The 15,442-nt window shown below is 34.6% G+C and overlaps 3 protein-coding genes across 4 annotated transcripts; all 3 read left to right on the plus strand.

The window, feature by feature from the left end:
* The first annotated feature begins 2,702 nt into the window (after positions 1–2,702).
* LOC102665377 (RING-H2 finger protein ATL5) lies at positions 2,703–3,826 on the plus strand. Its single transcript, XM_006577089.4, has one exon. The coding sequence runs from the start codon at positions 2,851–2,853 to the stop codon at positions 3,481–3,483; it is 633 nt and encodes a 210-aa protein (XP_006577152.1). The 5' UTR covers positions 2,703–2,850; the 3' UTR covers positions 3,484–3,826.
* A 1,162-nt stretch (positions 3,827–4,988) lies between these two features.
* LOC100785063 (histone-lysine N-methyltransferase ATX3) lies at positions 4,989–13,393 on the plus strand. 2 transcript variants are annotated; one of them, XM_006577091.4, is made up of 23 exons: positions 4,989–5,954; positions 6,273–6,328; positions 6,403–6,571; positions 7,873–7,980; positions 8,076–8,144; positions 8,241–8,309; positions 8,431–8,522; positions 8,626–8,718; positions 8,920–9,055; positions 9,327–9,399; positions 9,547–9,646; positions 9,781–9,905; positions 10,312–10,457; positions 10,909–11,013; positions 11,193–11,257; positions 11,343–11,556; positions 11,736–11,816; positions 11,952–11,999; positions 12,097–12,186; positions 12,284–12,370; positions 12,702–12,776; positions 12,889–12,989; positions 13,166–13,393. In XM_006577091.4, the coding sequence occupies exons 1-23, from the start codon at positions 5,196–5,198 to the stop codon at positions 13,251–13,253; spliced, it is 2,949 nt and encodes a 982-aa protein (XP_006577154.1). In that variant the 5' UTR covers positions 4,989–5,195; the 3' UTR covers positions 13,254–13,393. The 2 variants fall into 2 exon arrangements, with proteins under 2 accessions (XP_006577154.1, XP_006577153.1); XM_006577090.4 differs by having other exon boundaries at positions 4,990–5,954; positions 11,733–11,816.
* A 1,321-nt stretch (positions 13,394–14,714) lies between these two features.
* Positions 14,715–15,442, plus strand: LOC100785595 (uncharacterized). The gene has a single exon (XM_003520694.5). It carries the CDS (start codon positions 14,782–14,784, stop codon positions 15,334–15,336), a length of 555 nt encoding a protein of 184 aa, XP_003520742.1. The 5' UTR covers positions 14,715–14,781; the 3' UTR covers positions 15,337–15,442.

Consider the following 15,442-nt stretch of genomic DNA (forward strand, 5'->3'; position numbering starts at 1 on the left):
CTAGAATTTGGCTTTATAATTTGGAACCACTATCTTGTTTCAAATTCTCGAGTTATCTGTCTTCATTTACAAGCATTCATTCACTGATTGCACTGAATTTTACCTGCACCAAATCCCATTTTTGTACTGAGTGGGGTTTTAAAAATTTCCACTAAAGAAACTCTATACGGCGGAAAGTAGAGAAGTTTCTTGTTGAAGCCCAACCAAAAACTTTATAATTCTCATGAAATGAACTATTCTCGTATATTAAAAAGGGTGAGAGTACTAAGACGATTTGGTCTAGTAAAATGAACTATTCTTCTAGAACATGGTAAATTAAGGTTTGAATCTCCACTTAGAAATATCTACATTTGTTATTTTACCATAGATCTAATCGTGAGAGTCTAACATAATCGCCTTTTGGAAAGAAAATATGTATGAAAAAAAAAAAGGACAGGAGTTTTATTAAAGCTAAATCCACATGTAACACAGTTAATTAATATTGGACAATGTGTAACCTATTTCGTTGCAAAATGCACAGGGATTGTAGGTAATTCATTTTCAATCAAACCCACTTGAATTGAATAGGGAGAAGTGCCTTATCTCACACCACTACTTAACTTCACTGCGTCACACAGTATATTTGACAAGGATTAGCACACGCACATCGATATTTTGAAAATAGACTTGTGGTGCAGCATTATTGCTGGGTTTGGAATGAACAGTTGGATTAACACTACTCTCATGCTTCGTTATCCATAGTTAACTACATGTTGTTTGAAAACAATCAAGTTGTTGGAAGACTTTTGGAAACTGCCCACTCATTTGCGGTTTCCTAGCAAATACGCCATCCAACATTCCAACAAGTTGAACTCCTTTCTTTTTCTGCTTTTTTACTCTTTTCCCAAAGCCTTGATTTGTTTTTCTATTTTCTTCTCTTTTTATGACTAAAGTGCATGGAGAAAGGTCCAAAATTCTATCCGAATGATAACAATATAACAGATAAACATTAAATAATGTAAACCTTTCTCAGTTTTCACACCTGTTTAATTAGGCTCTCTTGCAGCAATTGCAATCCTATGGCATGTGTTTTTTTTTGCCGGAAAAGATCCAATCAAACATGACTAGAGAGAGGGCGAGAAAATGAAAAATGTCAATATGGTACTTTTTGGATTAAAGCTCCAAGTGGATTAGTACACTGTTTTAACTTTCAACTTTCAAGTGGATCAGTGGTATATCAGCCAAATAAGCACACTCCATATAGTTTTGCAGATCTTTTTCCCCTAATAAGACAAGTAGGAACGTCTATTTTTATTTTTAGTTAGCATGCGTGGGATGCATAGATTGTGATTTATGTGAGATGCCATTTAATCAATGATCAATCTCAACATGCTTAGTGACAATAAAAATGGTTCCTTATCTTTGCAGCATATAACTTTTCAAATTAAAATTAAAAAGTGAAAGCAACTAATGAAAGAGATAGCGAATGCCTTACATCCAGGAGGCCACAGAAACATCTTGAATGGATTTAAGATTATCTATAAACATATAAATAATGAATTTTATTTAACTTTAATGTTTTAAAGATAAAAACATTTGACAACTATAAGTCCAACGAAGCTGATCTGAGACTCCCGAGTTATGATTTTGATTTTACATTTTTCTGTGTATTTATGTTGCAGAAGCCAGAAAGAGGAAAACAAAGAGCATGGTTTTGCAGCCACTAGGAAGGGAACACGTAGGGTAAATTCAACCATCGAAATGCGTACCAATGAAACTGACTTATTGCATCCCTTTCTACCAATATTCAGATTTGAGTTGAGACCATGCTTACAATTGCGTGTCATAGATAAGTAATGATTAAATTTTGTGACCATATTTTTGGGTGACCTGTTTAACTTTTTCAGAACAATTGCTAATGCCTGTTATAGATCACTAGTTGAGAAAATTTGATATCCACTATCCAGAAAAAACAGAGAAATGAATAATAATAATAAGTATCCCAAAATATGCATAAATTAAAACATGTTTATAGCAGTAATTAAGGGTTTTGATTTGCCTATTGAAAAAAAGGGTTTTGATTTACAAGAAACAAAAATTATTTAAATGAACAGTCCAAATTTTTAATCGCTAATGCTAAGTCACGGGCGACACCTCAATTTTTAGAAAGAGTTAGCATATTTTAGTGGAACACGGTACATTTAATTAATTATCTTTGGCAAGGATTGTTAGTGGGACTTAAGACATGCACCATCACGAGAATCCTAATATGTAACCATGTCTCTTTCGATTTCTCTATCCAGATATGCCGAGAGAAACAGTCAACCAATTAGTGTATGATCACGTGGAAAAACTAAAAAGAAGTATTTCTTTTTGTTTTTTATATTTTACATTTTCTATTTTCCACACACACTTTTCTTTTTATCACATTATTTATCAAGTTTATCATTTTTTTTTTCTTTTTAGAATCTTTATTCTTGTCTAAACGATACTAAAGCAAGCCAAATAAACATTGAAATTTAAATTATTTTGTCATAATCCTGGTATTCATTAGAAAATAAATCTAATTAATTCAAATTTTGATAAAAAAACAAAATTTAATAAAAAAAATTAAACTTAAATAATACTCAAATAATTCAAATTTAATTTAACACGTTACCCACTTACCGAATAAAGTGATAAGAATGTAAAGATAAAAGGTAGTAGTGAGCAATCAGTGATTCTACGTATTATATATATATATACATGGATCTGATCGAAATAAAAACCCTTGGAATTCGGCAATTCCTCCATCCACACCTTCAGCAGAGCTCCCACTAAAATTACAAATTGTGAAATTGACGTTACTCTCTTCACTCTTTCTCCATCATCATGACTACTATGGAGCCAGACGTTGAATCCAAGTATGCCCACAACGGCAAGGTCATGGTGGGCACCGCCATTCTCCTCTTCATTCTTATAATAATCATTATTTTCTTCCACACCTTCGTCCGCTTCTGCCGCCGTCGCCGCCGTCGCCTCTTCTCTCGTTCGCTTCCGACCAATTCCTCCGCCGCCGCCTCTCTCGACGACCCGTGCCTCGACCCTTCCGTCATCAAGTCCCTTCCCACTTTTACTTTCTCCGCCGCCACCCACCGCTCTCTCCAGGACTGCGCCGTTTGCCTGTCGGAGTTCGCCGACGGCGACGAGGGCCGCGTGCTCCCGAATTGTAAGCACGCTTTCCACGCCCATTGCATCGACACGTGGTTCGGGTCTCACTCCAAGTGTCCTCTCTGCCGAACCCCGGTCCTACCGGCCACGGGTTCAGCTGACACTGAACCGGGTTCGGTTTCCGAAGCGGGTGAGGGTTGCTCCTCATCGTCTTTGCCTCCGCCGATTGGGTGTCCGAGAAAGCCATTGGATATAAATATAATCATAGAGATTCCAGAGGTGGAAAGAGGGTCTGATTCTGTAACCGGAGATCAAGGGTTCAGATGGTCATTGAAGAGGTTTTGCAACGTTTAAGTGAGTGAGTGCTTTTGCAACGAATCACAAACAAGGCATAGCAACTCATGAATGGACGACATTTTCGTTTTACAGGCAAATGCTATTAGTTTTTTATTAAGGAAGGAAATCAAACTTGTAACTTTTTTCTCCCTATCTTCTTCTTACCCAACTAAACTTATAACTCCCCAAACCATAGGATTGTATGATAAACAGAACATCTATTGCTTGCAAGAGTTATCACTTTTGGTACGGTGTTACTCTATCTATAGAATCTCAAATCTCAAATCTCAATCTCAATTGTGTTTCACCTTAACCATTGGATTGGTGTATTTAGTTTTAATCTGTGTATGTTTGGACGCAAGTTCAGGTGTTACAATGGTAATTTTTCACTTTTTCATTTTAATTTTATTACTCATTTGATCTTATATTTACACAATTTTTTTACATTTTAATTCTTATATCTAAAACTCATTTTAGTTCTACAATGGAATAAAATTGTAGGCACTAAAATGGATTAATAAGTAAAGAATGCTAACAACACTCTTTTTTTTATTTTCTTTCTATGATTATAATTTATTGAAAATCATTAATTTTGATAAATTTAATTTCTTAATTAATATTTTTTTCTCTTGATTTATATTAATGATTTTTAATAAATTTTAACAAATCATAAAATATTTAAGAAAGAATGTCATTCTTAATAAATATATGTAGGAAAAATAAAATAGATTAAAAGACATACACATAGGATTAAAATGAATAATTTCTATATGTGGACTATATGAATAAGTAAATTTTAATTTTTTATAACCATTAAATATAATTTATATGTTAAGTCAGAATTAATTCGTTAAAGTAAAATCAAACACACCCTAAATAAGTCATTGAATGTTAACTTGTTTCTTCCATGGATTGCATGTGGCATATTGCAACTTTATCTTGATTATACTATTAATATTTGATGCGTTGCTACAAAGATTTTTGTTCGTTCAATTTTCAACTTAGATATAAAATGACAATGAACATATTATTTATCCAAAAAACACAAGTGGATCCGGTGGGAGGAAGTATACACTTTCTAGTTATACCCTTTTTTTTTTTTTGAATAGAATACCAAGTCTTGAAATTATACATCTGTGGTGTTATATTATTAGAATAAACATATTTTTTAATTAAATTTTATAATGATTATTTTTCAGTAAATACAATTGAATAATCTTGTTTAGTTTTTTCTTTTCACGAGATCTTGTTTAGGTTTTATTTTTCTTTTTAAAAAGAGGAAGAAGATAACTTATATCTGATTATTAGTTACAAAATATTTTAACTAAAAAAAACGGAGGAGTAAGTTGTCTAACTGAAAAAACTAAAGCAGTACTGTGCACTGAGTCGTAAATGGTAACCCCCAAATGTTGGCGCCATGGCGCCAAAAAAAAGAAATTTGAGAATTCGCGCTTTCCTCAAATTTGCGAATTTCGGCGTCGCCCTCCTTACTTTCTTCAAATGTCACACAAGACAACCACAATAAAAACATCTATATGTTCAAATATTCAAATCAAATTGGAATAAGAACATTTGTTTATAGCAATACATGAATTGACTTTGCTCCTTTCTCAGGTTTCTTTTTTTAGACAGATCTATTTTTCAGACCCACAGTCACAGACAGAGCTTCCTCTCTCTAATTCAAAGGCGTACATTGCCAGATTTGGTTGGGTGGAGTTAGGGTTTCAAAGATGATAATTAAGCGGAGTTTGAAAACTGGAATACAGAAGTGGAAACAGTGTAAGCCAGAGAACTGCGATAATTCCGCGATTCAGAAGAAGCGGAAGCCAGAGAACCGCGATAAATCCGCGGTTCAGAAGAAGCAGAGAGTAAACGAGGTTTCTTCTGCTGAAGGAGGAGCCTCTGGATCCTGTGAGGTGCAGTCCAATTCAAATTCCGTGGACTCGAATGGCACAATTCAAGACTTGGCCCCACAATCAGAAGAAAGGATTATTCAACCTCGTCCTTCCAGAGGTCGGGCTAAGAAGCTTCCCAGCAGGTTCAGTGATTCTTTTGTTTACGAACGCTTCGGGCTCGAAGGCGAGGATAAGAATACTTTGCAAGACGTTGCTGCCAATGGAAATGAAAGAGATTCTCCTTGTTCTTCAAATTCTGCTGAGTCCGGTGATTTCAAGTACTTGGTTAAGACCGTTAAGATGACGGTGAACGGGGGTCGTAAGTTGTTGGTTAAAGAAAAGAGTAATGATGCGGCTGGACCTAGTTCAAATGCTGTGGGTGTGGAAGGAAATGGTAAAAAGAAAGACATTTTCAAATTAGATGATTTTATTTTGGGTGATATAGTTTGGGCAAAATGTGGGAAGAAGCATCCTGCTTGGCCTGCTATAGTCATTGATCCCCTCTTGCAAGCTCCCAAATCCGTCTTGAGCTGTTGTGTTCCTGGTGCACTTTGCGTTATGTTTTTTGGCTATTCCAAAAATGGAAAGCAAAGGGTAAGAGTTTGTTTGATTTCTATTTTTAAAAACTGTCTATTAGTTTTTAAAACACAACTAAACAAGGTTGCTTAGACAAATTCAAGGAAATATGTTCGGGCTGTTTCTACTTTTTGGTTTTTTAAAACTCATATTTTGAAAATAATTTTCAAAACCTAATAATTTTTGGTTGAGTAATGTAGAATAGATTTAGAAAACAGTTTTAAAAACTGAAAAATGACAAGGGTGTCAAACATGTTCTAAATTTCTTACCTGTGTGTGTTCGTAGGCTTGAGTTTTTTAGTGCTTAAATATTTCTAAACCAATGATAATGGGCAGGACTATGCGTGGGTAAAGCAGGGGATGATATTCCCGTTCTTGGAATTCATGGACAGGTGTGTATTGGCTGCAGTTGTTTCTGCTAGAATGTTTATTGTTTGATATTTACTTATTAAATGTCTTTGTTCAGATTCCCCGGGCAGTCCCAATTGCACAAATGTAAAGCAAGTGACTTTAACGGTGCATTGGATGAGGCATACTTGGTGGAAAATGGCATTTTGGACGTACAATTGGGAGCTGAGCAAGATATGGAAGGTGAAGGTTCCTGTGTTGACCAGGAATATGCCGATCAAGACCAGGTAATTTTATAGCTTTCAGCCTTTCACTTTATGTTGCTTATAATCATGGCTGATACTGATAACAAGAGCATCTTTAAGCTTCATTTAGTGTGTGTTTGGTTTCATTGTAGAGAATTGATTTCAAGCTCAGAATTGATTTTAGATAAATTTTAATATGTTTGGTTTCACGTCAGAAAAGATTTTAGAATTGATTTTCGGTCCCAAATTGATTTTTGAGTTGAAGCAATTTAGCTTAAGAAAGAGGCCTAATTATGTTGTGCACTTGTAATATAGATGACAGAGGCTGTACTGCATTAGCTGATATTAATCTTAGTAGGAAGGGCTAAGGACTAAGGAGTGCCTAATGATATATACGTTCTAGCCTCTTTTGTAGTTATTGCCTACTTCAAGAATTCAAATTATGTATGTTATACTATCAGTGAGTACTTTTTTTAATAGCCAAAAATGCAAAATAAGAGGGACTAATAGTATTATGATTTTTCAAATGGTATCAGCAGCATGTGAAGTGAAACTGATCACGCAGTTTGCTTTAAAATATTTTCTTGTCGTGTTCCATAGGATAGTTTGCTTGGCTGATATCTTAGTAACAGTATCATATATATAGTTTTTAATCTGTTCAAGTTTCTCATATAGACTTCAGAGGCCTGCCTTTGATATAGTGACATACGCATACTGTTATAGCATTATGTCACTGTTTCAAAGCATAATTCTTATTCAAAGTTTAGTACATACATTAAGGCAACTGTTAATAAATAAAAAATGGAAAGTTTTCATCACAAAGTGTAGCATTTAAGGTTATTAATACATTCCTATCGTGATTTTCAATAAAAACCTTTTATTTGTTGTTTCCTTAATAATTGCCCTAAACTAAAATCATATAGATTATCATGGTTTTGGAAACTGAACCAGATTGTTCAATATTTTTGTGTCAACTTGGGATCAGTTGGCCGGTTTGGGTAAACCTTTTTTCACTCCTTGTTTTGGTGAAAACCCTTTCAAGTCTTTCATCTCTTTCAATATATCTGTATTTTTTATTTGTTGTTTCCTTAATAATTGCCCTAAACTAAAATCATATAGATTATCATGGTTTTGGAAACTGAACCAGATTGTTCAATATTTTTGTGTCAACTTGGGATCAGTTGGCCGGTTTGGGTAAACCTTTTTTCACTCCTTGTTTTGGTGAAAACCCTTTCAAGTCTTTCATCTCTTTCAATATAAGGGTAGTTTCTAGTGAATTTATCTTTTAAATCTTATAGAGTCTGGTTAATTCTAGATTTTTATCCGGTGAATAAATTATGTAGGATACACTATCTTGTGCTGGCTGTGGTTTGATGTTGCCATGCAAAACCATGAAGAAGATTAAGGATTCAAGTTGTGATCCTCAGCACTATTGCAAGCCTTGTGCAAAGGTTCTGCCTTGACTCACTCCAGATGTCTTCAATTTCTTGACTGGATATATTCATGGCCGACATCTAATTACTTTTTTGGGGTTCTGTTATAACAGTTAATAAAATCGAAACAATACTGTGGCATTTGCAAAAAGATTTGGCACCATTCAGATGGTGGGAATTGGGTGAGATTGTCTACTTTCTCAAGGTATCTGTTTGTTTTAATTTATTTTATTTCAACAAAAAAAATAATTTTTGGTTGTGGGGCTAAACCCTGACAGGTATGCTGTGATGGTTGTAATGTTTGGGTGCATGCTGAGTGTGATAAAATTTCCAGCAAACATTTCAAGGTATCATATTATGGTTAGCATGGTGATCCATTCCACTTTTCATTATTCTCTTCATCTCATTCTTGTTTGATTTCCTTTGATAAAAGTAATGTTAAGATGACTGATTAGTTTCTTAATGCAGGATCTGGAAAATACGGATTACTATTGCCCCGATTGCAAGGGAAAATTCAACTGTGAATCATCAACATCACAAACATACAAGTCAAAAAATATGTGTGTAGAAATTATCTATTGCTTCTTTTTCTTATTCTTTTAAGGGCATTGAGCATTTTGACTTTATTCTTTGAATCTTATAATGTGATATTTTTTGAGATAGATCATTGGAGACTGGCCCAAAACCTGCATTACCTGAGAATCTAGGGGTGGTATGCAATGGCATGAAAGGAATCTATATTCCAAATGATCATATGTAAGCCTTCACAACATTTTTTTTATATTATGGGGATGAAACTACCCTCAATGTAGATTCTAGATTTGTTAACCTACCTGGATAGGTTCACAAGCAAAACAATGTTTGATATGGGAACTAGTGAATAACTTTTGGTGATTAAACCTATTATGTCATTCTAGAGAAATTTCATATAGCTTCTTTTATTAAATTTTCTTGCAGGATTATGTGCAAGTGTTGCTTGTGTGGTTCAAGGACGCATACACTTACTGACTGGGAAAGACATGCAGGTTCCAAAGCCAGAAAATGGAGATATAGTGTGAAAGTAGAAAGCACAATGCAACCGCTCAAAGAATGGGTTTGTACCAGTCCTTGTTATATTAGATGCATGACAAATCTTTCTGGTGAATTATATGTGTTTTATTTTTTATTTTTTGTATTAACAGTCGTGAAGAATTTTACTCACTTGGATTACTTCAGTGTTGTCTAGTGTCTATATCTCTTGTATTTCAAACATCTCCCAATTTTCAACTATGCATTTACAATGCCGTAATGTGTGTATATTGTGCCTTTATTTTTCCATATAACGCGTTTCTTATATTTTTAACTAACAATAAAAATTTCTTCAGATCGATGAACACAATTCCGGAGCTGGAACTTCCCTGCAGTTAGATCAGCAACAAATACTCTCCTTTTTGCAAGGTGAATGCGTATTTCATATAAACTTTTTCATATTGAAGCCTCAATATCTCTTATGCGATTAAGTCTTATGGCACGTTGAAGTCACATGTTTTCTGTTGAATATATCTTCGAAAGGGAGTAACTTATTTTCCTTTTACCTTTTTTCAGAGAAATATGAGCCAGTTTATGCAAACTGGACAACAGAAAGATGTGCCATTTGCAGGTGGGTTGAAGATTGGGAAGATAACAAAATTATCATCTGTAACAGGTGCTCTCATCATTATTCATGATCTTTGGCTCAAGCTGTATAGTTATGATGGATATGTCAAGTTTCATTTCTAACTTACAGGGCTTCAAATGATTAACTGTCAATTACGTTATGTGCACTTGTTTATTGGACAGGTGCCAAATTGCTGTCCACCAAGAATGCTATGGGGCAAAGAATGTTCAGGACTTTACTTCCTGGGTTTGTAGAGCCTGTGAAACTCCTGATGTTGAGAGAGAGTGTTGCCTCTGCCCAGTAAAAGGCATGTCATTTACATATAGTATTTTTGCAGTCCGACCATTTTTGTTGTATCATAAGCTGTTATGTTAAATTTTTTATGACAGTAGTAAGTGATGGAGCCAATACTCTAATTCTTCACCAAGAAATGGACTAGTTTTCATGCATATCAAGATTGGCTTGAATTTGTTGGATCATCAATCTCTACACCAATTTATGCATGCAATTAAGTTAGCCGATTTTTACAGTCAAGGAGAATTCTCTTTGGGGAAATCCAGTAAAATTGGAATGATAAGGAGAATCCTCCTATAAGTTTTAAAATTGGGGAATCCACTTATCATTTGAATGACTTTTTTCCCTCAATGCCGGCCATGGTCAATTCTGTCATCCATTGCTAATATACTTTTACAATATGGGAAAATGCTTTGCAGGTGGGGCTCTGAAGCCAACAGATGTTGAGATGTTGTGGGTTCATGTCACGTGCGCTTGGTTTCAGCCTGAAGTTCTTTTCCAAAATGACAAGGCAATGGAACCAGCCTCTGGAATATTCAAGATTCCTCCTAATTCCTTTTCAAAGGTATAGCATAGGGCTAAAAGGTCTATACATGAAACTTACTGTCAGATGATTTCAGCTGCAAGCCTACACAATATTCTTCCTAAAAGTACCCTAAGAACTTACGTGCTTGTTTTGATAACCATGCTGAATACATGCATTCAGTGTTATTAAAAAAATTACAATCATACAATGTAATGTTTTATTTTGATAATTTCTTATCCCAACAAAGAACTCATTCTTTAAAAAATTACTTTTCCAAAACAATTTTTACGCAACAAAAATTATATAATAACAACACACTAATAGCCTGAACATGCATGATATAATCTTCTACCTTGAATTCAACACTCCGTCCCATGATTTTATTCACATTGATCGGTAAGATAGTGATTAGCTTGTTATTTAATTTTCTTGGCTCTCCCTTTTCTTGTTGGCTTGAAATTATTTAATGTTTAGTTTATTTTGACGGCAGACTTGCGTGATCTGTAAACAAAGCCACGGTTCATGTACAAGTTGTTGCAAGTGTGCTACATATTTTCATGTAATGTGCGCGTCAAGAAAGGGATATAGCATGGAAGTAAGTTTAATGGTCCTCTTGAATATGAACAAATCAATGTTCTAAAACTGCTTTCTTTTTTCTTCTTAACTTGCTTCGTTAACCTTTCCATAATAAATTGTTTTGTAAGAAAGTTGGCATTTAATTGTATGATGATTTCTACTGCTGGGGAAATATGTTGATATTGTTTAAATTTACAGTTGCATTCGACAGAAAAGAATGGGACTCTAATAACGGAGAAGCTAATATATTGTGCACGTCACAGGTTTGAGCCACGTCACTAAATTACAATAACTTATTTTCCATGTGAATTTTTTAGAATTTTTAGATCTAAGTTAATATCATTTTAGGGTCCCAAACCCAGAATCAGGACTGGTTGTACATACACCCCAGGAGGTATTCTCACCGACAACTTCACTTCGAAATCACCTGGGGAGCATCAGGGGATCAAGGCTGGTTTCATCAGAGATTATGGAACTTCCCAAAACTGTAAACTCTGAAATTAACGAGATTGAGCCACTGTCTGCAGCGAGATGCCGTGTGTTCATAAGGCCTTCCCGTAAGGTGATTAAGAACTTTATCTTGTGGCCTTAATATTAAATTAACTTCTATAGTTTTTGTTTTATCCTCAAAGTCCCTTCCGGTATTTGTGCCGCATCCGAAACTAAATACTATAATCTGGATTTGGTGTAAATGGGTTACTTACTTACATTATCAATATGCTTTCCCTATATTGTTAGAAGGATGAAGTGCCAATCATTCACTTGCTTGGGAGGACAAACCTTCATTCTTTAAGTGCAATAACTCAATTGAACAGCAATAAGGTAATCTTATTTTGGTGTTAGACCTATTGCTTTTGAAATGAATAACCAGTCTTTTTGAGCTGAGATTGTACCACAATTTTTTTCCCGTTTGATAGGAAAATGTATTTCCTAAGTTGTAATATTGTTCTGTGATAGGATGCTCAAGTATTTTCATCTCTTAAGGAACGTCTTCACCATTTACAGGTTAGTTAGTCTCTCCATTTGTTATTTATTTTTTTAAAATTAAAATTGTATCTCGTTTTTTGCCTTGTATTCAATCTTTAATGTTTTGGGGTTGCAGAAAACAGAAAACCAAAAAGTTTGCTTAGGAAAATCAGGTATTCATGGATGGGGCCTCTTTGCTCGTAGAGATCTGGAAGAAGGAGAAATGGTAACTTTATTAATTAAAGATGGTCAATTATAAGATAAATACTTACCTGAGTTTTCTTGAAAGACAATATGCTCATGCTTTTTATGGCCGTATGAAGGTTGTTGAATATCGTGGCGAGCAGTTACGACGTAGTATCACTGACCTAAGGGAAGCACAGTATCGTTCAGAAGGCAAAGATTGTTATGTGAGTATTTTGTTTATGATTGTTTTTATATCTGTCTGTATTGTATTATATATACTCCCAGCCACTTGCTGTGTTCTGCTTCACATTGTATTCTGATAAAATAATAGTTCATTTAATTGGTAACTCAAATTTTGTGTGCTTTCACTTGCTGTATGCTTCACAATTAAAAATGATGAATTAATTGTTATTTTAAATCCCAAAGATTTAGTTGGTATATTTAGAATAATTTCTGTTAATGCCAAATGGAACATGATAGGTGGGTTCATGTTTACTGTAACGTTTGGATTCATTGTACTGCTGATCTTAATGCCGAATGATATAAATTATGCAGTTCTTCAAGATTAGCGAGGAAGTGGTGATTGACGCAACGGATAAGGGCAATATTGCACGTTTAATAAACCATTCTGTAAGTTATTTCTGACGAATCTTGTCTTTGGACTTTGATTTCGTGTACTTTGGTTAATATTCAGAATTTTATGTTTATGAAAAAAATTATGAACCAACCTGTTGTGCTACAGTGCATGCCAAACTGCTTTGCAAGGATTGTGCCTTTGAGTGATCAGGAGAACAGGATTGTTCTTATTGCCAAGACCAATGTTTCAGCTGGTGAAGAACTAACGTACGGTTTGTTGTGTTTTTTTATATCTTTTGATTTGATGTGTGTGCACATAAGGAATCATGCATATTGAATGTGGCACAGAGCATACTTAATGAATGACTTATTTTTATTAGGGATGGATATCTTAATTAGTCTGACATGAATAACCGTTTTTTCGTCTTTTAATGTTGCAACAGGTATAATTACTCGTTCGATGATGAGCGGGATGAAGAAAAGGTTGTCTGTCGCTGTAAAGCCCCTAACTGTAGCGGATTTATGAACTAGGTTCTACACTGTTTTTGCGCGTGGAGCCATTGCAGTTACCCAACCATGGGGAAATATTTGTCGATTCTTGTATTTTATTTTTTTATGTTAAATTAATTTGTATACCATTTGATTAATTTAAATAATAAAAAAAAGGCAAATATGCTCACGATGAACAGGAATAGCGAATAGGTTTCTGTAAAAAAAAAAAAACAGGAATAGGATGCATTGACTGTAACTATGACATACGTTCCATTATTCTTCATTTGTCATGTTCAGAAACAATCATTTAAGAGTTTGATAGTGAATTTGTGATACACTTACGGTATAAAACATAGTAACCTTTTCTTGTGGGGTGTTATCTAAGGGGAATGATCATTAATTTATATAATGATGTTGATACACTCTAATTGGGTTATGCAGTATTTTTAGTCGTCCCAATAACTCTAAATACATAGTAATGTTGGTATCTCTGGTACACTATAATATAATACTTTTTGCTGATAAAAAAAACTGTAAAATAAAACCAGCTGTAAAACAGTCATTGAATTCGTGAATCAAATGGATATTTGTTGGGTCACCGATTCATATGGACCAATTTGATGAAAAAAATGATACGTTGATTTCATAATATCCTTTATACAACAACTATTTCAGCTGAGACTGGTTCGATTAGCTAGTTTAAGTAATTTTAATTCTGGCACTTTCTTGTAGGTATTCAATTATTCAAACATGTATATGTTATTTGCAGTTTAATTAATGATGAAAAATTAATTAAAAAATATTGAGTAAAAATAATAACGATAACAACAAAATAATAATTAATAATGATATATTATAGTCAATTTTTCTAGTAACTTGACTTGGAACATAAGCATCAAGCTACAAACCTTCGGTTTGGAAACTAACTGACTCATAAGGTTGACATACTAAAGTAATAAATCTTATTACTATCTCTTGATTTTTATTTATAAACTTCAAATTAAAAATTATACTTATTTATTTTTGTAAAACTCAGTTGTATTAATTATTTTATAGCAACATATTCATAATTGTATTAACAAATAATCAAATGAAAAAATATTAATGACAAAAGTAATTTAAAAAATATATAAACTTAAGATAAATTTTTTTATACTATGAATTAAATTAATTATTATTTTTAATTATGATAAATTAAATAATTGAGTCTTTGTGGAATTTGGATGTAACCATAATATTGTGTCCTAAAACTAGGCTTTGAGAAGTTCTAACTAAAAGAAGAGATACACGAATGGCAAAAAAAAGTGTGGAGTGAACCTCATAAACGCAAAATACGGTTGGCTGTTAATATTTTTGGTAGACCGAAGATATCAACCTAAACTTGCATTGAAAATAACTAAGCAATCCTTATCCTTATTTTAGCAAAACGAATTCAGCGGACATGTATCCCACTATAAATCACTGCCTCCATCCTCTATCCATTCCTCGTCCTGGTTTGTGCACAACACAGGAAACCAACTAAATTCTGAGAAGAAGAAAAACATTCATTCTTTTCCATTAAGAAAAAATGGAACGCTCTACAAAACTCTTCTCGGCGGCGTTGGTTCTCTTCGTGGTTGTGGTGGCACACCAGGCAGCAGCCTCACAGGATCTAAAAGGAAAGAAGCTAATCAACAAGGTATGCACAATCGCCCCAAGCAGAGACCTCTGCGTTCAAATCCTCTCATCGGACCCAATAAGAAGCCCTAACGCAGACCTCAAGGACTTGGCTGTTATCTCCCTTAGGGTTGCTGCCAGAAACGCTTCCGGCATCCTCAGCGACACCAAAATGTTGATCGACGACGACAACCTAGACCCCGACGTCCAACAAGGTTTGGCTGATTGCAAGGAGACAATCTTGGACGCCGAGAGCCAGCTCGAGGACACCATTGCTTCTTTGTTGGTTGGTTCCGACACCGACGCACAGGTTTGGCTCAAGGCTGCCGTGGCCGCAATCGACACCTGCGACGCTTCCATTCCCGGAGACGACGACGTTCTCTCCGTCAAGAGTGCCATGTTCCGCAGGCTGTGCAACATTGCCATTGCCATCAGCAAGCTCTTGAACAAACCACTTAAATTCTAAACTTGTCGATTGTCGTCCTTTCCTTTAACTGGTTTTTTCTTCATCATCCTGTGTCGATCATAATCTGAATATCTTCCTTAATTTTATTTACGGTGTTAACACTGCA

This window comes from Glycine max, chromosome 3 (assembly GCF_000004515.6).
Source record: "Glycine max cultivar Williams 82 chromosome 3, Glycine_max_v4.0, whole genome shotgun sequence".
NCBI classification, from domain to species: Eukaryota; Viridiplantae; Streptophyta; class Magnoliopsida; order Fabales; family Fabaceae; genus Glycine; species Glycine max.